The 22482-nt window shown below is 35.6% G+C and overlaps 1 protein-coding gene across 3 annotated transcripts in view; it reads left to right on the plus strand.

Annotated features, from left to right (window-relative positions):
- The window catches only part of fcho1 (FCH and mu domain containing endocytic adaptor 1), a 72920-nt gene that overhangs the window by 41494 nt on the left and 8944 nt on the right, over positions 1-22482 (plus strand). For 2 of the 3 annotated variants that reach the window (XR_012383555.1, NM_001423857.1), the window contains exons 5-20: positions 1406-1547; positions 1688-1840; positions 4130-4234; positions 5973-6071; positions 6222-6318; positions 6493-6610; positions 6742-6766; positions 8924-8984; positions 11640-11824; positions 13564-13588; positions 13676-13732; positions 14500-14551; positions 15700-15818; positions 17267-18205; positions 20496-20602; positions 21925-22039. Coding sequence is in view for 2 of the 3 variants with exons in the window: in NM_001423857.1 (NP_001410786.1) it covers positions 1406-1547; positions 1688-1840; positions 4130-4234; positions 5973-6071; positions 6222-6318; positions 6493-6610; positions 6742-6766; positions 8924-8984; positions 11640-11824; positions 13564-13588; positions 13676-13732; positions 14500-14551; positions 15700-15818; positions 17267-18205; positions 20496-20602; positions 21925-22039 (2399 nt within the window). In the remaining variant the exon portion in view is untranslated. The remainder of the gene's footprint in view (positions 1-1405; positions 1548-1687; positions 1841-4129; positions 4235-5972; positions 6072-6221; positions 6319-6492; positions 6611-6741; positions 6767-8923; positions 8985-11639; positions 11825-13563; positions 13589-13675; positions 13733-14499; positions 14552-15699; positions 15819-17266; positions 18206-20495; positions 20603-21924; positions 22040-22482) is intronic. The other variant, XM_021478402.3, reaches the window with a different exon arrangement.

A 22482-nucleotide genomic window follows, 5' to 3' on the forward strand; every position in this document is an offset into this window, starting at 1 on the left:
GAGACATGGGATTCTCAATCAATTAAAAAAAAAAAAACATTGAATTTTGTCAAGACCGATAGCTTTGTGGTTTTAGTCCATTGACACACAGTGTTACGGGGCTCATGGCAACCCGAATTCGATTACTGGCTAAAGCTGCTTTGCCGATTGCAGTATACATGATCATGAAAGATAATGCATGCTGTTTTTCCATTAACTTGTGAGCATAAGTGTCTATTAGAATACACAGTATGAATGTGAGTTTACTTAACGTTTAGCCTGTATGTTGATACGAATACCTATTTTGCAAGAAAAGTGTCTTTTGAACACTTGTGGTGTCTATCGGTAGGTTACACCTGCTGGCCCTAGATCGCCGACTGAATGTTTTCCTGCTTTGCATGCTGCGTGCGATCATGCATTCACAATGGTATAAACCAATATAGGGGTGGTCAAATTTGTATTATCTTCTATATTATTTTAGTTAATAATATTATTATTTAAGATACAGATCAGTACAAACTATTTTCCACTATTAATGGATTATTAATAAAAATCAAGTATTATTAGGCGGTTAACCCTCCCTGTAATTTGCACCTTGGGAACAAAACATTTTCTTGAAAGGTTTGGCCTGCTGCCTTCTAGATGCTGAACAGCAGGGAGAGGATTGTGTGTGTTTATTTCTGTATGCATGAGTATGCGTGGTTGTGTTTAATTGGTTGAAAAGTCATGGCTACGGTTAGCTCTTTCCTCTGCTCTATTCACCTTACTTCCTCTGTGCACAAGCATGTGCTTGTCTCAGAACAGTGCTCAAACACTTTAAATGCAGTGAACCATGTTTTACCCTGGTCTTATGTTGCAAGGATACATTTTTAGGAATAGCCAGTAATATATGTTACTGGTCAAAATGACAGATTTTTCTTTTATTCCAACACTCATTAAAATAACAAGATCATGTTCAATGAAGATCTTTGTAAATTACCTACCATAAATATATCAAAATGTTTAATTAATAATATTTATATTGTTTACTACATTTTTTATTGGTAATAAACATTACCAAAGACTTAATTTGAACAATTATAAAGGTGATTTTCTCAGTGTTCAGATTTTCATGAACCCTCAGATTCTCAAATTGTTGTATCTCTGCCAAATATACAAGTTTATATTCTTCACATATCAGATGGTGTTTAAAGAATCTCCATTTCAGAAACTGACCTTTATGACTGGTTTTGAGGTCCAGAGACACATTGTATCTGAAGCACAAAACAATCGAATTGCTATATAAAAAACTGTTATTTTTAGAGAAGACGTAGACATACAAAAGCAAGGAAGCCTGTTGTTTTTCTAATTCTGCTGTGCTGTAAGGAATCCGAGCAGCTTACGCACTTCCACACATCAGCATCTAACCACCTGCTTCACTCCACAGCACTTTCGCCCCCATGTGGGACGTGTTTCGCGTGTCCTCGGACAAACTGGCCCTCTGCCACCTGGAGCTCATGAGGAAAATGAATGACCTCATCCGTGACATCAACAAGTACAGCGATGAGCAGGTCAAAATTCACCGCAAGGTAAATCCAGGTCTTGTATGCATCTGTGTGTCAGCCTGCAACCTTATAAGAAACTTATTTATATTTGAGTGATGACATTGGGTTTTGACTTTGTTCTGAGTTTTTTGATTGTGTATTTGAATATTTTGTGTCTTATATAGACGAAAGAGGAAGCGATCGGTACCCTGGAGTCAGTGCAGTCTCTTCAGGTGCAGAATGGCCATCTGCAGAAGACCAGAGAAGGATACCACAGCAAATGTGTGGAGCTGGAGAGACTGCGCAAAGAGGGAGTGCCACAGAAAGAGCTGGAAAAGGTCTGCTGTTTGAGCACAAGTACAACAACTTTCATTCTGGAGATTATAAGTTTGTGTCTTACATATCAAATATTTTAACTCACAGTTCATTTTACAAGACTCAGATAATGAGTTTACTGTTGAAGTCTTGAAGTTGAACTTTCAGGATCTGAAAAATATGTATTATTTTACAAAACTAAAAGAGGTCATACTGAATGCATGTGGTTTTATATTTGGTTCTGAACTGAGTAAGATGTTTATACAAATGTATACTTTATTTACAAAGAATAGGATTTTTACATATAGCAATTCATTCATTAATTTTTCTTCGGTGTAGTCTCTATTTCTGACTCTCTATTTCTGAGAGGAATGAACCGTCAACTATTCCAGCGTATTTTTTACAAAGTGGATGCCCTTCCAGTTGCAACCCAGTACTGGGAAACACCCATACAAACTCTACTGCCATACACTAAGGCCAATTTTGTTGACCCAATTTATTTATCGTGCACATCTTTGAACTAGGGGAAACTGGTGGAAACCCTTGCGAACATGGGGAGAACATGCAAACTCCACACAGAAATGCCAACTGGCTAAGTCGAGACTCAAATCAGTGACCTTCTTGCTGTGAGGCTACAGTGCTAACTACTGAGCCACCGTGCTGCTCTACATATTGTCAATAATTTATTTTATTTTCGGCTTAGTCCCTTTATCAATCTGGGGTCGCCACAGCAGAATGAACTGCCAATGAACGCAGGAAGAACATGCAAACTCCACACAAACGCCAGCCAACTGACCCAGCCGAGGCTCAAACCAGCAGCCTTTTTGCTGTGAGGCGACAGCACTTCCTACTGCACCACTACATCACCCCTACATATAGTCCACAAAAGAAAATAATACTTCTAAGAAATAAAACAATAAATGCTATAATAATAATAATAGATTTATAAATATGACACCATCAAAGGTTAAATACACTTTATTCCTAATGCTGTATGATCCACTGCTGTGTTCTTTATTGGTGTTCATGATTCTCTTGTTTGTCCTTAACTAAACTGCTGTTCTTCAGAAAGTCTTTCAGGTCTCACAAATTCTTTGTCTTTTCAGCAGTTTTGTGCACTTGAACCCTTTCTAACAATAACTGTATGCATTTTGGGACCCATCAAATCAACTAAAGACAACTGAGGGACTCATTTTGCAACTATTACAGAAGTTTCAAGGGAAATGCATTACAGTCAGGGGGGTGAAACTTTTATAATTTAAAGACCAGGGTAAATGTATCTTGTTTTGACTACTGGGAAACATGTAAGTTTCTTCTGTAGCGTCTGAAAGGCAGTACTAAAAGATGTTTAGGCAAAATAAGAAATAAATACACATCTTCATTCTGTTTAAAAGTTTTTTTTACTTCCCCAGTACTGGGTTGCGGCTGGAAGGGCATCCACTGCTGAAAACATGTCCTGAAATAGATAGCGGTTCATTCCGCTGTGGCAACCTGTAGACTAATTTAGTTTTAGTCAATTAGGGATGCTGTTACATACAGTCAAATATTTTACCAAACAGATCCAGCACGTTTGACGCTCATAAATGATCATAAAAGTCCTTGTGCTGCACATCAGCTGCACTTTCCACAAACCTCCTAATACGTGCAGCGAGAGGACTTTTATAATCATTTATATGCAAATTTATAGAGAGGGGTTTGTGCCTTTACTAAACTACGACAGTCAGTTCATTGAAAATTAAGAATGATTAATAAATCCATATGAAACAGTCCCTTAAAAGTCACGTCTTGTCTTTAGTTTCGGGTGCAGGCACACTTTGCACTCACACTACAAGCATACCATGCCAATGCCCAACTGAACCTCGCTCTATCACACCTCTTCAACCGGGCCAGGGTCAGACAACTGAACCGCGCCTGAGCCTGATTCAGATATCTCACACATCTCAAACTAACAGGGTAACGCGCTTCAGACAGCATAGTGTGAGTGCGCCCTAAGATAAAGTAGACTAAGCTAAAGGAAGAGGAATGCATGAATGATTTGTTAACATTTCAGCTGTCATTACAATATTTTCTTTTAATAAAAAGTTAAGGCTCCAAAAGCTCTAAAAATTTGCCCATTTTGTCTTCCACTGAATATAGAAAGTCATTTAACTTTGACATCATTTCATTGACAATCATTTTCATTTTTAGCTTGAACTAATCCTTTAAGCTGTTTTCCTTCTTGCATCATCTTCATGTTTTTGTGAGAGAAAAAAAAGAAATCCAAATTTCTAGCTTTCCTAAAATATGTTTATTTTTTCTATCTCCTCTCTCAGGCTGAGCTGAAATGTAAGAAGGCGGCTGAGTCTTTTGCAGGATCTATAGAGAAGTTTAACCGTGCCGGAGGAGACTTTGAACAGAAAATGAGTGAATCAGCACAGGTTGGTAATTTGACAGTTTTTCAGGCCTGCTGAGCACATTAGGGCAGACCACCGTCGCATGTGTGAAATATCGTTAAAGCAGATAATAACTTGGGTTTGTCTGCAAGTTCTCATAATGTAGACCTTTTACAGTGTTTCAATGAGCTCCATAAAGCAATGTGAAGTTACCATGGCTACGAGGTCTATTAAAACAGTCTATTTGACAAAATGATTACATGCCTGCAGTCTATTTCTGCCTGCTGTCGACCTGTACGTATGAATAATTTGAGAGCCGAGAAGAAAAAGTCAGAAAAATATGAGTCCTGACTTTGCTCCGAGATCAGCGCAGTATCCCTCAATTAGGGCATCAGCAGTAATCTTTAAATTATAGAGGTCGACCATTGTTAAATGCTATGACCAGTTCTGCTTAAACTGCAGCAAATGTGCTTTTATGAGGTCCTGCTTTGCTGAGATCCTAAATATAGGTTAGCAATTTATTACAATACAATTAAATGTTTTTTTTTCTCACAAGTTTTTAATAGGTTTTTTCTGTCGTTTTTACTTACTAATAGGATAATCTAAACATTTGCTAAATAATTCAATCTTAACTCCTAAAACTAATATGGATCTTATTAAAGATCAAAAACTGAAACATGAACTTTAGTTTTTTTTCTTAATTAAAAATATCTGATGGTAATGTTTAAATGTTTTATAATTATTTTAATATTTTATATTTTTTATAATAATTTAAGAACAGTTTGAAATAAACATAATGTTTGTCTTCTATCTTTCTTTTTTTACTAAAAAGGGCTTGTTTTTCCATCAGTAACTTTCTTTGACCCTTGAGAATATCTTTTGAGGGATTTATTTTTACATGCCTAAACAACCAAACATTGTCATCTAATTTTACCTGCAGTGCTTCTGTTCATAATTTCCACCAAAATGTAAAGCAGTATAAAAATATATACAGTTTTCAATCAGTGATCTAATAATTTCTAATAGATAAAGTTTTAACTGAAGGCTTATTATCACTAGAATAAAACACATTTTAAACATATTCAAATATAAAATGTTTATTTTGATTTGTAATGATATTTTACAACATTATTGTTTTACAGTATTACATATCAGAGACATGATATACAGTTGAAGTCAGAATTATTAGCACACTTTGTTTTTTTATTTTTCTTTTGAAATATTTCCCAAATGATGTTTAACAGAGCAAGGACATTTTCATAGTATGTCTGATAATATTTTTTCTTCTGGAGAAAGTCTTATTTGTTTCATTTCGGTTAGAATAAAAGCAATTTTTAATTTTCAAGCTCTATTTTTTTAATAGTCTACAGACCAAACCATCGTTGTACAATAACTTACCTAATTACCCTAACCTGCATAGTTAACCTAATTAACCCAGTTAAGCCTTTAAATGTCACTTTAAAAAAATCTTGTGTTTTTTCAAGTGTCTTGAAAAAAATTGAGTCTAATATTAATTACTGTTATCATGGCAAAGATAAAATAAATCAGTTATTAGAGATGAGTTATAAAACTATTATGTTTAGAAATGTGCTGAAAAAAAAATCTCCTCTCTGTTAAACAGAAATCAGGGAGAAAAATAAACAGGGTGGGCTAATAATTTTGACTTCAACTGCATATAATTTCTAGTAATATTTAATAAAACCCACCTAAACTGTCACCAACTTTTGTGTATGTGAGTAGATGTCAGGAGCTTTTCTTTACATTTGTCTTTTCACACTGACAGAAATTTCAGGACATTGAGGAGGCTCATTTACGACAGATGAAACTGCTGATCAAAGGGTACTCACACTCCATCGAGGACACACACGTACAGGTTGGGCAGGTACGGCTCACATAAATCACTCTGGAGGTTTTACCCGCTCTTGTATTCAGCTTGCGTTCTGTACTTGTTCTGCAAGCTGTTCAGACGAATCACCCCTGAGCTGTTCGGGTCATCATAGTCTCGCTCAGATCTTTGTTCTTGCTCCTGCAGGTCCATGAGGAATTCAAGCAGAACGTGGAGAACATTGGCATCGAGAATCTCATTCAGAAGTTCACAGAGCAGAAGGGAACAGGGAAGGAGAGACCTGGTGAGCCACAGGAAGATAAAAACTCTTATTATGGATAAACTGTCTAGTTTTTTCATTCCTCCTGTGTGAAATACAAGGTTTTTTTTTTATATAGATTTTCAGATAGTGCCTTGCAGTGTAATGCTGAGCTTCAGACTTTGTTTATTAATTGTGTTTCTGTGTGTTTTGAAAAAGGTCCAGTGGGATTTGAGGAATATCTGTCCTCGCTGGCATCTGAGAACAGTAAAAAGAGTCGTGCAAAAGCCTTCAGGATCCCGGGCTTGGGAAAGAGAGATAAGGAGCCAGATTCAACGTGAGTATTCCGTTTAAATACATAATTTACAACAGTGGCTGATCAGAACTAGTTCAGTTGTTCAGTGACCAGTTCTCATTTATACTGTATAGTCTTTGACTTTTTCATACTTTTTTGTTTTTGTCCTCTAGGGATTCAGCTGTTGCAGATGCTCTTGTGAGTTCCCATAGCACACACACATGTTTGTTTTGTGACTTGTGGGGACGTTTAAAGAGTTAGTTCACCCAAAAATGAAAATCATGTTTTTAATTACTCGCTTGGTTACCCTCTGAGACCTTTGTCAATCTTCAGAACACATATTAATATATTAGGGGAAATCTAAAAGCTCTCTCATCCTCTATAGACAGAATGGATCCTGGCTCATTCAAACTCCTGAAAGACACTAAAAACATAATTAAAACATATCATATGCCTTCAGTGGTTGAATATTATCAAGCTGTGAGAATACTTTTGTGCACACATAAAATACCAACTTTATTCAGCCCTTTCTTCTGCTCAGTGTCTGTATACTGTGCACATTCTGCACTGATGTATGCAGAGTTTACCTAAAATTATTATTAAGTAATTAAAATCATTTCTTTTATTTTTGGGTGAAATAACATTTTAATAGGTGTAAGGGATTTTAAACTGTTTCTTCCAACAACCTACACCTGGAAGGCCACAGTACTGCACAGTTCAGCTTTAATTTTGATCAAATTAATTGTGTCTTTCAGGCTTATTTAAAAATTATAGGTAGGCCCACACGAAATCTGCGAGCGGAGAACATTTTAGCCCATCATTGAGTCTATGTATTTACTTGTGTAAATGTGTGTACATTTATAGTTATTCAGTTTTTTAATTAATTACACTTAAAATATTGTGACATAATAATAGTAATATTAAAATTTGATTTATTTACAATACAGTTTGAAAAGTAATATTTTTTTTGTCTTTAAGTAGATTATATTATATGAGAGACGTGCCTTGTTTACTAAATAAGTGGATCTTATTGGATTTGCATTGTAAACATAAAAGTTAAATAAACTAAAAGTTAAGAAGGTATTATTTTTTATTTCATATATAAAGTTTATGATGCTTCTAAAATCAATCCGCATAAATCTGCAGATTTTTTACAAAATTCTCTGCAGAAATAGCAAAAAATGTCCGCAGATTCTGTCTGGCCCTACCTATAGGTAAGTGTGTTGGAGCAGGGTTGAAACTAAACTATGCAGAGCTGCAACCCTGCAGGAACTGGATTTGACACCTCTGCCTTAGAGGAAAGTTTGTGCATGTTTATTTTCTCCAAAACAGATTTATAAGCCTTTTGACAAAATGGGGACCTCAAAGTCCTCAAGTGACCTTCCCCTAGTAATACCTAAGTCAAACCAATGTAATTATGCATATTTAAGTCCTTATATGTTATAAACACACACAATTTTTTTTAACTATTCAATTTTACACAAAAATTGGGTGATTTTTTTTTTTTTTTTTTTTTTTTAAATAATTAATTAAATCCAAAGTCTTGGCTCACATTTACGTAAACAATTTTGACTTAGATATCTCTAGCTCTAACCAATCACACATATATTTTATGCAAATTTTAAGTGCATATATTTATATGCATATATTTATGCATACATTTAAAAAATAAATCTACATGTAAACTCCCATAATTGCGTAAATTCTGTATACTGTATGTGCATTAAAAAAACATGTGCACTTAATTGAGTCAAACACATTTTTTAAAATGATTTTGTGTAATTACCCTATACTATTGGACATGCACATGCGCTTAATGATTGATTCTGAGGGTTTGTAATTTTAGTAAACTTCTAAAAATAAATATGTTGTTAAAAATAAATTAAAACCCCAAAAGTAGTTTGTTAAAAATAAACACCTCTCTGCACACACATACTGAATGCAGTTTCACTTGTGCTTTTGGAAAGCTGAAGACTCTTCAGTTTGTTTGTTTTCTCTGTGTGGATGAGGAGTGATGCGCTTGGCAAGGTCTAGTTACCTCATTACCCTATATTTATCCTTGTCAATGCTCAGGGTGTTTAATGAATGTCTGATAACCCACTGACTGCCAAAGATTCTTCATAAACACACACACGTTACGGGCTCTTATGTAAGACTGCTGTTTCTGTCAGACTGCCACTGACTCTCTTAAAGCATTGCCAGTGTTTTCATGAGCCATAGTAACAGCACTGGTGTGTTTATGAGTGAAAGAAAAACCACGTCCAAAGATCCCTCACTCTGTCAGCCGATGTCCTGTGCCTTTAAATGTTGTTTCTTATTGTGAACTTGTGGTGTCTGTTTGTGCCTGTTGTGTAGAACTCACCCCTCGAAGTGGACGATGAGGGCTTTGTCATTCGTGCAGACGTCAAACAGAATGATATCCTTCAGATTCTTCGGGATTGGATATATATATATATATATATATATATATATATATATATATATATATATATATATATATATATATATATATATATATATGTATGAGTGTGAGTGAGAGAGACCACATTTTCTGGAAAATATATATAACTCAATTCAATTCACTTTCATTTCTTTAGCGCTTTTACAATGCAGATTGTGTCAAAGCAGTGTATATAACATATTCGTAACAACACAATCTACATAAGCTTTTAGTGACTGAAATAGTTTAAAACATAACATTACCTGTCTAAAAGAAATACTTCAGTCATGGTGTCATCCGTCCTCCAGCCTGCAAAAGTAACTCCAATATTGGTTCAGGATTTGAAAACGTTTTGATTCAGCATTTGTTTTTAGCGCTGTTACTCTCTCTCATGTGCACATGTCATGCATGTGCAATCAGTGGATCTGCGTGAATGTGTGCACCGATGTACAAATCTACATTTATTGACAGACAGTTTGGGCTATTTATCAGAATTTATCTAACAAACATTTTTTAGTCTTCTGTCTAGATATTTTCAGAATATAAAAATACATATAAATACACTTAGATCATTTACTTTAATCATTACTATTGGAATGTGAAGAGACTTTCAACCAGCACAACAAAAAATGTTTCTGAAGACAATCACCTACCGCACTTTTAAAGCTATTGGCATATCAGCAATAATATTAAAAAGGCCAATATTGATGGTTTTCAGACCAAAATCATTAAATGCTTGCAAAAAAATAAATGTAAAACTAAATATAATCTGTACAAAAAATCAGACTTGAGTCCTAAATGTACAAAATGTCAGATGTAATTTGGGTACGTGGCTGGTGTGTACATCATGCTAACACAAAACCATTTGATAGTTTGGGCTAAAACACCTTGGATAATAAAAAAAACAACAACTGCATTTAGGTAAGTCAATACAAATAGCAACAGCACTGGCTTTATTTGTTAAGTGTAATATATGTTCTATTATATATATTATTATACTGTATGTAAAATAAATGTAACATTGTTCAAAGAAATACTGAATGGCAAATATCCCCTTTAATAATTGTCAGATTGTCAAGTTTAAATTGTGCACCTCTTAAAATATTGCACAATTTAATTTTTAATGGATCCAATCTTTATTTTGGAATATTCATTTAATACAAAAAAAGGTATTGTTGTATAGAGCTGAGGTGGCCAAAGTAGGGCCCGTGGGGCAGAGTTGGCCCATGGTAACCTTTGGTTTGGCCCGCCATACCTTCTGAAAAGTGAGGGAAAACAATGGGGAGTTGGTTGGAGGCGAATGCCTTTGACAGAGGTGTCATTTCGAATTGAATGTAACCTTTTGATACTTTGTTTAAATTAGGAGCTACAAAAAAGCCAATTAGAACTAAATGATTAATTTAAACGTTGTAATAAATCAGACTTTTAAAATGTAAATACTGTCACTTGGCAGATGCACAAGACATCGGCGAGCGAATCAAGGCAAAGGCAGGAGCAGCTCGACTAGTGTATTCAGCTCTAAACTCCATTGTGTTATAAATATGATTGTGGATGTTTTTACTATAATAAGTTCATTATAAAACGTTAAAAATTAATCCACGTCATGTTTTATTACGTTTAAAGCAACGTCTTCTAGTTATTTTTAAAAAATATGCAAATTTAATTTAATACAGTTTGATATCTTTAACTTTGGCCCACAGCTCTCAATCAAGTTTGATTTTTGGCCCTTTATAAGACGAAGTTTGGGCACCTTACAAACTTTGCTCTCTTACTGGCTGTAGGTCATCGCTGATGTTATTTTCAGTCAGAACACATTTCACACGGCATGATTTGAGTCGTTGACAGCACCAGATATTTTGGATGCCAAATAGCTGACAGGCGTTGGCGACTCATCGGCAATTCTTTCAGATCGCGCCTTTGATAGTTCATACTGTGTGATTGTTACTCATGTGAACAGAGCACTGATTTGCCTGTGATTTCAGTCATTTGTCGACGATTTCTCAAAACCTGTCGGCGAGTCAAAATTGGGGCTAAAATCATGCAGTGTGAACTCGGAATTATTTGATTCTTAACCTGGCTTTTTGAGGATGTTTGAAGGCTGGAAATTCAACACCACAACAAATAGTTTTGTAAAAACAGATTTTCACTCACATACACATATACTGGTCTATAAGCTTTTTGAAAATATTTTTTTATCTGCCCTCCTTTTTACACAGTGTCAAAGGTATTACAGACACACAGAGGATGTTATTTTCGGGAAATGTGGTTTAGTAAAGCAGGATGTGAAACAGAGACTCTTACATTGTCTGATAATAAACAGTGATGGATACACAGCCCACTGCATCATTTCTATTTGTCTGATGAAGATGTCACTTATAGGCTCCCGATTAATTGACTTCATCATGAGCCATTTTAAAGCATATGACACTCTATAGGGTCTCTAAATACGATGTCTATTTCTACACTTGTTGTTTCTAGACTATTCATAACAGCTGTGTTTGTGTAAATGTTTACACTCGTGTCTATTTGTGTCTTAGCCAGTGTTTTCTAGTGTTCACCTGTCCCTCTTTGCATCTGTGTGTGAGTGCATGTGTGTGTCTTGATTTCCTCCTTAACACCGTTGCTCTCTACGTTGTGCTGCTGAGGAGAAGGAGGGAAACTTTTACTCCAGTGACTCGGATTTCGATGACGAAGAACCCAAGAAGTTTCACATCCAGATCCGCCCGGTCGCCAGCAGCAACCGCAGCAACTCAGCAGCCAATGAGCAGGAGCTGAAGGCCACAGTGGGGGCGTTGACTCTGCCCCCAAACAGAGTGGTAAGAGATTTAACAGCCCAAATCAAGAGTGATGCGAATCATTTATTCATTTTTACCGAAAATTGCTCAACATATCAGTGCTTAAGTTTACAAAATGTCTCATAAATAGAAGGGTACAGTATGTAACTGATTACAGTAAACCAAAAATAATTAAGATGCGAGAGTGTATAGGTGTTTCCCCTTACTGGGTTGCAGCCGGAAGGACATCCGCTGCGTAAAACATGTGGCGGAATAGTTGGCGGTTTATTCTGTTGTGGCAACACCTGATGAATAACAGACTGGGTTGAGGAAAAATGAATGAATATTGCACTCGTTGTTTGTGTAATATTGCTTATTATATTATATAATATAAATATGAAACAAAAACTGATATGGAACAAGTTGGTTAAGATTACATGTTGATTGAGATCACAGGACTTGTCGAATAATACTGTCATTGTCTCTGTAATCTCTCATTTTGGTTTCAGAATAAATGAATCATTTTACATATGCCAATTAATTTGTTTTCCACATAACAAGGCAAACAAACCACTCTAATGTGATTCTTTGGTTTCAGTTAGAGTGCACATGATGTTTCTGGCTCCTCTGTAAACAAAGACATGTTTACTAAGTTCTAGGCTCCTAAAATGAGCTCTTTTGAGGAAAAACAGATCACTGTGCTTGTCAGCGGTTGTGATCTTTACTTTGATAAGAACTTAAAATCTTGGTTGTGTTTTATGTCTATTTAATGCTGAAACCTTTAATTGAACAGCATTTTAAAACATAATTAAAGCAAAATGAAGTCATGGACCATTGTGATTTTATTTTATTTTATTTATTTATTTATTGTCACAAAATGTATGAATTTTATATTTACTTGATTATTTTTAATGTGTTTTAAAAGTTTTTTTTTATAATATTTTCTGCGTTTTTGTCATTCATTTACACAACTATTATTTATAGACATAAAAAGGATTTCAAGGGCAGGTTCTTAAAAATGACACTATTATTTTATTTATTGTAACCTTCAAAAGCAGAATTTATGAAAATAGTTATGTCACATGCATGCATATTACGTTCAGTCTATAATCACACACATGCACTTGACAACTAAAGCTTCAGTGGTGATGAATACTGTACTGTTTAATAGGCAATATACACAGCTGGTGTTTTTCCCATACCGATAAACTTCCAGTGAATAGTTAATGTGCCTTTTTTAAATTTAATACAGTTCCTTTTACAGCATAGATGTTGTAATATAATTAAATATATTATCAGTTAAATAGACCTTTTACATGCATACCCCGCCAGGATCAGCAGGATAGCACAGAAACTCAATTGAAAATATTGGGGTAAAATAAATGTTCATATTTTAAAGACATGGTGCGGAAAAATGTAATTTAATGCAGTGCTTCTTGCATATTCTAAGACCCACTTTACATAGCATATTAATCAGGCTGTAAAGATCTTTGATTTTTAAAGAAATAGACCTTAAACGTGGTGATTTTGTAACAGCATACATTTCACCAGTAGCGTTTGACCCAGGTTACTGAAAAATTAAAAGTCCTTCTGCGTATATCCTTTTTCAAAGTGACAACTACATGTCTGTCATATATAATAGAGCGCTTGTAGGTGTTTTTAGTTGTTTTGACAACATTGTCATCAATACAGTATTACTTCTTATTTTTAAAGTGTCACAGCAAATATGATGCATGGCTTTAACACAAACCTGTCATTGTTTGATTCATCTAATCCTGTAGGTGTCAGTAAAGAAGCAGCTCTCTCGTGAGTTCACTTTCATTCCTCTCTATGACCATATTCTGCATATATGTTAGTGGGGCTCTTTTTCATGCATATATTCTCCTGAAACAGGAAATTCGAGTTCAGCAGGTCGATCTGAAGGGGAAGGGGAAAGTGTTCCCCAGAGAGGTCAGTCACACGCCGCAGACGCTCATTTCTGCACTCCGACTGCTAGAGTTACACCATAAAGCATCAATTTTTCAGTACTCACGCATTGTTCCTGTGAGTAAGCCGTCTCCAATGGCCACTGTCTCCCACCTCCTCCTCTGTCCACATTAATAGATGTCAATATCCCACAACACACATCTCCGACTGACACCTTAATCACAGCAATCTGCCATCCAGCTGACCTGGGATCAGTATCCTAACTGCTCTGTCATTATTGCCTTAAATTGACAGACTGATCTCAGGTCCGCGGAATTGCTGTAATTACAGCCTCAGAATTGGTTCTATTTTTGCATCAGGGGTTTTTGACAGTAATAGCAAAAGTGGAAGTGTGTGCATGTGTGTATGTTGTTTTTGGAGAAAGAGGTTTAGGCTTAGTCTTCCCTCACTGGCTCATTACTCAAAACTGCTTAATTGCAGAGATTAGTCACATAGATGAATGGTACTATTTTGATAGTATGTGGTTTGAATTTATCCAATAATATTATACTGGATGTGATGTGCATTATGTATTATGGATGTGGTCAGGTGTAATGATTAAAGATCTAAGCAAAATCTTGGCAGTCGGCGCAGGAAGACGTGATTGATGAATTTGTGTCATTGTGGCCTTGAGAAAAGCACTTAACCTAATATTTCATCAGGGTTTTTCTCCATTTCTCTCTAATATTGTGTCCTGTAGTAAAAGCAACTGCTTTACTTCAGCATTTAGATCATGTTTTGTTGTTGTTCAGATGGAGAACAGGAGGGTTTGCGCAGATCCACGTCCAGTCCAGATCACAGCAGGTACAAATAGATTTTCACTTGCATAATTGCTGAACCTTTTCCCATGCAGATTTGTGTAAATGCAGTGATGTTATTGTGGCACTAAAAGCATCTTCCTGCCACAAGCTCACAGCACTAGCTGAGCCAAAAATTACATTGTTTAGATAAATTGAACAAAATTGCAGTTAAATGAATACTAAAATGTATTTTGAAAATACTATTAATGTTTATATTAAAATTATAAAAGGAATAATATTTTCATTAAATTGAATTATGATTGAAATTATTTAATTTAGATAAAATTTTTAGTCACACTTTCATTAAGTAATGTATTTACTAACATGAGCTGTTTATAAACAATGCTTGTTTAGCATTTAAAAATCATCATATCACATTTACTACTGGGTGTTTCAGGGGTCTTAAAAAGTATTAAAAAGTATTGAATGCTTTTTTGCAAGGTATTAAATTTTAAATCATTTTTGATTATGCAAAGTATGGATGTATGCTAAAGTTTGCCTGAATTAAATCTGACATTATCAGGATGCTGTCGTTTATGAAATTAATAGAATCCTGCTGGATTTGACATCATGCTGCTTTGTTTACTGCAGTAATCAAGGCAACACTATTATTTCTGCAGCTCTATAGGAGCCAACTTGCTGAATTAGCTAGATCTTTAGTATAAAATAATGTTTTAGTTTTGGATTAGTTTCTTGCATTATTAATTAGTAAAAATACTGTAAGTTCAAATCTCGCCAGTGTTTTTAGTTCAAACCTAAAGAACCGAAAGAGTCTTAAAAAAGGTCTTCAAAGTTATTGAATTTCACAATAATAATTTTAATTTTAATAATTAAAAAAAATATTAATAGTCACACTTTATTTTGATAGTCCGGTTGTTGAATTTAAGTTACATTGCATCTACATGCTAACTAATTCTCATTAGATTATAAGTAGACTGTTAGGTTGAGGTAAGGAGTAGGGTTAGGGTTAGTGTAAGTTGACATGTACGTGCAAAGTTTCTTATAGTCAGTTAAATGTCTGTTTAGCAGCAGTATCAAGAGATTTTAAGCAGAAAGTCTACTAATACTCAAATGGACTATCAATATAAAGTGTTACCACATTATTTCTTAATTCCACCTTCATCCATTCAATATCTTACCTTTTTTTTGCAGGTTGAGTTCTACAGCATCGGGTTCAGATGCTCTGTTTGGACCTCCTCTGGAATCTGCCTTTAAATCGCACAGTTTTTCTGGCAGAGAGCAGCTCCAGAATGCCTTTGCAGCTTCTGAATGTAAATCTCCAACACACACCATCCTCCACCTCATTACTGTGATAGATGAGAATCGACTGGACAAACTATTCTCTTACAGCATTTTAGAAAGCGCTGAATTAAAAGCTTTCAACTCACCTAATGTGTGCCAAAGTGTGCATTACCATATTCCAGGAATTAATTGACTCGCTTTATCAGACCTGCTTGTGTAGGCATTAAAGCATGAATTTTTCAATTACTGACAAAAGTGGAACGGGAATCATTTTTCTGCACTCTGGCTTTTTCTCATTGTATCTGTTGCATTTTAACTCTTTCCCTGCCATTAATGGATTTTTAGGTTATTTCAGGCAGGGGGGCACTATTGCACATCTGAAATATCACAGAAACTCCACATCCAAGTGAAAACATAGCAGAAATGAGTGTTAGGCCCTGTCCCAAATGGCACATTTCAGGTGCACTTGAAGCCTTGTGGTCTTACAATGTCTGTCACACGTGTTAAGTCCAAAAGGCTATATGTTTGGTGTCCCAATCATCATATTAGCGCTGCGTAACAGCATGTACAGTGGATGACACATTAAAAAGAGTATTACCACCACGAGTCGTACCACCATGACACTAAAGGAGAAGGAACGTGTTTTTAGGTATAACTGCAGTTTGCGACTACACCACCAGGAGGCACAAAGGGACAGGATGCAAACAGACAGAAATATACAGTAGCTGTAAAAAAAAAATCTTGTAAATGAAGATGAAATAATGAAACAAAGCATTATAATACATTAATCAATAAAATCTTGTTAACAAGCTTTATTATCATTGTAAACATGTTAAGTAAAATGAGGATTAATTTTGGAAATTAAAATTTAAAAAATAAAAGTCAACTAAAATGAAAGTACAAACATACAAATAAGTAGGCATAAATAAATAAATAAATAAATAAAGCTGTGTTTTAGCTTTAATAAAGAGAGATGTACTGTGTTTGTTATTTTAAAGTGACAGGACTAAGACAGTCATTAAATAAGCTCAGTTACGTTTTCATTTACATTTTTGTTGTTGATTATATTTAACTCATTTCATTTTATGTCTCAATTATTGTACATAAATAACAAATGAATAATTAAATAGGCCTAAATAATTATTTATTTAAAGGCATTACTAGTGAAACACAGAGAAACGGTCCGGCACATGGTCTAAAGAGCTCTTAAGCTGCATGTTAGTTGAACATATTGAAGTGGTGACATCTGTAGATGTACATAAAACCTAAAGATTAAATGTTGATTCCACAAATACAGGGAGAGACTCTGCAAGCTTTGAGAGCATTCATACACTCAAACAATATTCATACTATTACATTTTAATCATTTTGAATCTGATTAAAAAATAATATATATATATATGTTTTTTTCAAAGTTTTGATTAAAAAAAAAATCTACAGTATATCTTTCTTCTTAATCTTTCTTCATGTTTGACAGATGCAGCATTCTCATCAGATTCATCCTCTCTTGAGAATGTGGAGGATTCTGGACTGGATTCACCTTCTCATCAGCCTCTTGGAGTTTCCCCTGATCCCACAGGATGGGCAGCCTGGCCGTCCTCTCAATCCCAGTCTAAAGACTCAATAAATTTGAGCCGATCCTCAGACCCATTCCTCGCTGCATTCCAAGACCCTTCACCCGGTCGCTCTCCCCTACCTCAGGACGACACCACCAACGTCTGGCCCTCCAATCTACGTTCTCCACGTGCTCCACCTGACGTCGAGCCCACCACTTTCAGCTTCCCAGCCTTCTCCCACAGCATAGCATCTTCAGAACTGGAGCCTTCTGTCTGGAGCTGTAAACACATTCCTCCAGAAGACCTTTTTCTTGCTGCTTTTGAACGATCCACCCCCAAGGACAACCTGCCTCCAACTGATGCCTGGGCTCCGCCTCCACCTCGGCCTAACAGGGAAGCCAGGACTGATCCCTTTTCCGTTCCTCTAAATGACACTAAAACCCTTCCTCCTCCATCCTCTTTGCGCAAGGAGCGGGACAGGAAAAGAGATCGTAGCGTCCCTCCTCCAGAGTCCCCGGATGATCCTTTTGCTATTACTATGATTGGAAGTCCAACACACCAATCAATGCAGGCAGCATCACAAAGCAGAGGCGGGAGTAATAGGCCGACGCCCAGTCCAAACCCCGCACCTAGTTCTCAGTCGAAGAAAGAGCTTGTGCACTGGAACTCTGTTCATAACCCCTTCAGTGAGGGCACTACCAATAACACTGTCACACAAGAGTCGACCAGAAAACAGAGATCCTTTAATGACGAACCGCGCAGGAATGGACCACCACTCACACGGCATTCTGGGCCACAGGAGGACCTCTGCTTCTCTACAGACAAAGACCAGAACTTCCTGGATATTAACACACCACCAGGTATCACTGATACATGTTGTTTTAATGGCCGATCTGGATATCATTTAAAGTACAGAGTGGATGAATGATATAATAAGGGAAGGACCATATAGCCAAATCATGAAACATAATTATAAAGTTTTTTCACTTGTCATGTTATTGATATACATCCTGTTTACCATAATTTCGATGTACATAACTTTTAATTTAGGGTCCTCTGTTTGTTTTTCAGCAAAGCATCACTATTTTTGTTGTGGTCAACTGTTATCAGCCCTCTGGACAAAAATTAGGCACAAAACTCATCCTGCATTGTTTGTCGTAGACAGAAGTGTAAAGTAACAAAGTACAAATACTCAAACTACTGTAATTGAGTAGTTTTTCTTAGTAATTGTACTTTCCTAAGCAGTTTTAAAATTGTGTACCTTTACTTTTTTTTTTACACTACTTTATTCTTGTCTATGGGGATTGGAGAAAAAAGGACTGATTCCTGTCCAATCAAATCATACATAGATGGTTAATTGCATCATAATTGAACTACCTAAAGACATGGGCGATTTATAATTGCAGCAAACTGTTTGGAAACATTAAAAGTGTCCTAGAAGACGACCAAAATCTTTGCACACATTGACCCAGAGACTGTTAAGATGCATGTCACTGATCAGAAGATGACAGATGTTTACGGTACCGAAATAGCCTTAAACACCCAGTAGACACAAGACGTCAACATGACGTCAAATTGATGTTGTACCCCAACTTCATGGGGACGTTGCATTTTGTTTGGAAATGTAAATTGGGTTGATGTCAGAACCCAATGTTAGGCCGATGTCAATATCCAACGTCCAACATAAAATAAACCAAATATAAACGTCTAATGATGTTACAGCTTGACATTGTGTTAACATTACCACTATCAGATGTTGGATTTTAGTTATCATACCTGACGAATAAATGTCAGTATTTAACGTCAATATGACGTTGGTTTAGGTTGTTGGGTCGACGTTGGATTTTGGTCGCTTTCCAACACAACCTAAAATCATCCATATATCAACATCATTTGACATCGTTATTGGACATCAAAAAAACTTTGTCTTTAGATGCTGGCTAGACATTGAATTTTGGTCGCCCGGCATCACAATGTAAACTTAACCTAATAATTACGTCTTACTAAGTTGTGTGCCTGCTGGGCAATAAGTAAGTGCACTACAGAATGTCACGTTTACACACATGCACAAATGACATGTAAATGCATCAGTTTTTTACAGCGTAAAACTCACTTCTCTAGTACTTTTAAAAGAGCTACTTTTTACTCTTACTTGAGTAATATTTACAACAGATACTTTTGCTCTACTTGCACTACGTTTTCAGGCAAGTGTTGGTACTTTAACTTAAGTATGTTTTTTCAGTACTCTTACCACCACTGGTCGTAGACATATTAATCATGTGTGAAATCATGTGACTTATTAAGCAGCAGTGTGCTATGACTTTTAGTTTAGTTGGATTTATTTATTTATATAGCATATAATTTATATTTTTCATCACCATCAAGTTCACCAAAGTGCTGTACGGTAAAGCTGAATTAAACAATAGCAATAGAACAAACGATTAAAACAAACATAATGTGGAACACAACACTAAAACATGCAAATAATAAAACTGTTTACAATAGTTACTCCAGCCCATAAGCCTTTAAAGAAGATATGTCTATTTTATAATATTTATATGTCTGAACATAAGTGGCTGATTTCATGTTAAATGGGAAATTATTCCATAAAGGAGGTGCTCCAAAAGAGAATGCCTGATCCCCCTCAAGTCTTAAACGTGTTGTAGGTAAAGAAAACAACAGGGTTTTTGTTTTTTGATGATCTTCAATACCTGATGCCAAAAAGATAGACAATACTAAGTGACCCCAAAATAAAGTAAATTACATTAATAATAATTTCTTACTTCCTAAATGAAATAAATTATATAATTTTGTTAATCTGTCTAAGCTAAAAATGCAGCTTCAACTTTTAACACTCAAAAATCCAGTAATACTAGATAGATGAGTTCATCAGGCTTAACAGGAAGAGAAAAGTGAATGTTATCTGCATCACAATAAAACAAAATTCGATGCTTACGAAAAATATTTGCTAACGTAAGGAGAAAACAAGACAGGACCTAGAGGAGGGAAAGTTTTAAAAGCAATTAGATGTACTATGCATACACAGAAGGCAAAAAGTGACTAAAGTTGACTAATGCCATAGACTTAACGTTGGTTTTGATATGAGGCTGAGCGAATACTGACAGGGTTTTCTCTTTTTTCTTTTCCCAGTCTCGCAGCATGGTTTCAGGCAAGACAGCTCTGAGCGTCTCGCTTTGGCTCCTCCGCGGTCGGTTCGGTCCAAGCGCTCCTCAGGCAGGCTAAGCGGCTGCGAGCGGGTAATTGTCCCACAGACCTCATTACATCTATCCAACCAGCGCACGCATGCTTCCTTAAAACCACATAAACAAAAGCTTTAATCACACTCTGCTGCTGCCTTTTGCTTTTTTCTCAACCGTTTCATGAGAGTTGGTGGTTTTTGTCATGTGGTTCTTTAGTTTGCTTCACAGACTTCAGCTCTAAATTAACAGCAATTTAACCTTTTAATTGCTTTTTTACTGGGAGGTAACAACTATTACAAGACAGAAACAAGCCTCCAGAGATTTGTTAAGCCTAAAAATACTAGTTTTTCATTCACACAGAGTAGAAAGCAGAAAACAAATAGGAGATTTATAGATAACATTGACTTTTTCTCTTTTTGCAGAATGTTAACTTGTTTAGTTTCACAGCGTGTCTATGATTTGATCATTCATTAGCTGGATTTTCTTTTTTTCTTTTTTTATTATGGTGAGAACTAAGTTTTATACTTAGGACTGTATTTAGAAGTAGAACTCTATTCACTTGCCTGCTTTTTATCTATTCACTTAAATAGTCCTGAGAAAATGTTATTATTTTTTATAACGCAAAGACCACCAATTATTTATGAAAAACCTTTCCAGTCACTGAAAAAAAAAAACACTATAAAGTCAGAATTCTGAGTTATATGTGCTCACTCCATTTACAGTCAGTCGCCATAACAAGAAACTCAGAATATAACTCTGAATTCTGACTTTATAACTCTGAATTCGGACTTTATAACTCTGAATTCTGACTTTATAACCCAGAATTCTCACTTTTTAACCTGGAATTCTGACTTTTTAACCTGGAATTCTGACTTTGTAATTTATTTATTTTTTTATTATTATTAAATTATTATTTTTTACTATTCAGTGGTGGGAACGGCTTCCATAATTCTTGAGGTCATAAAAAATATTTAAACATTTAAGTGATTAAAAAAATGCCCATTGTATAGCGCATATTATATATTAATCTATATTTGTAGTGTGGCATTTCACACTAAATAAATGAATATTGTATGTAGTCTCCTAATCAGTTACGTGTGTAGTCAAAAAAATACAATTATAAGCAAGATAAAACATACAAAAAACATTGTGTTGTTTAAAGTATAATAACAGCTCAAGTTATTTCTCTCTTCAACAATAAATATGCCATGTAGTTTCCTAATCAATGTGACATGATAACAATTGTGTCCACAGTTTCAAAAAAGGTCAAAATACGAATAGCATATCATCATATTTTAGTACATGGGTTTACACTGTATTGTATTTCAGTAGCAGAGATGGTGAGGTTTGATGTGTGTTGTCTTTGTGTGGTGTCTCAGTCCAGGTCTCTGTGCTCGTCTCCTCTGCCGGACCCCAGTCCTCCTCTCACCTCCTCCTCCTCCTCCAGCCCCAGTGATTGGGGGGTGCAAAACCGAGTCCCAAGTCCAGCTCGAGGTGATTGAGACCCCACACTAAATCAGACATTATCCTTAAAGCCTCTACATGATGCAGCATGACAAACTAATGTAGACATATGCACATTAACTGTGGGGCCACTCAGAATTGTCCGCAGTGATTTGGTTTCCCTCCTTTTAAAAAAGCCCACAGGCATCAATTTAATATATAAGAGCATCTCCACAGCACTGTTTGGTGTTGAGTTGCTGATCTTTTTATTTTGCCACTTTCCGATACTACTAAATCCCAGGACGGACAGCGGCAGATTAAGTTATCAAGTCAAATGAGAGCCTGGGTTTATGTTTTACTTACATTTATTTTGGACAGTACTGACATATTTTTGTGAAATATAAGAATATAGACTGGGTAATAAATTGTGTGAGAATGAAGAATGGTGTAATCCATTAAATGCAGCCTCGTTGAACAAAAGAATAAAAAAAAAA

This window comes from Danio rerio, chromosome 8, assembly GCF_049306965.1.
Source record: "Danio rerio strain Tuebingen ecotype United States chromosome 8, GRCz12tu, whole genome shotgun sequence".
Classification (NCBI taxonomy): domain Eukaryota; kingdom Metazoa; phylum Chordata; class Actinopteri; order Cypriniformes; family Danionidae; genus Danio; species Danio rerio.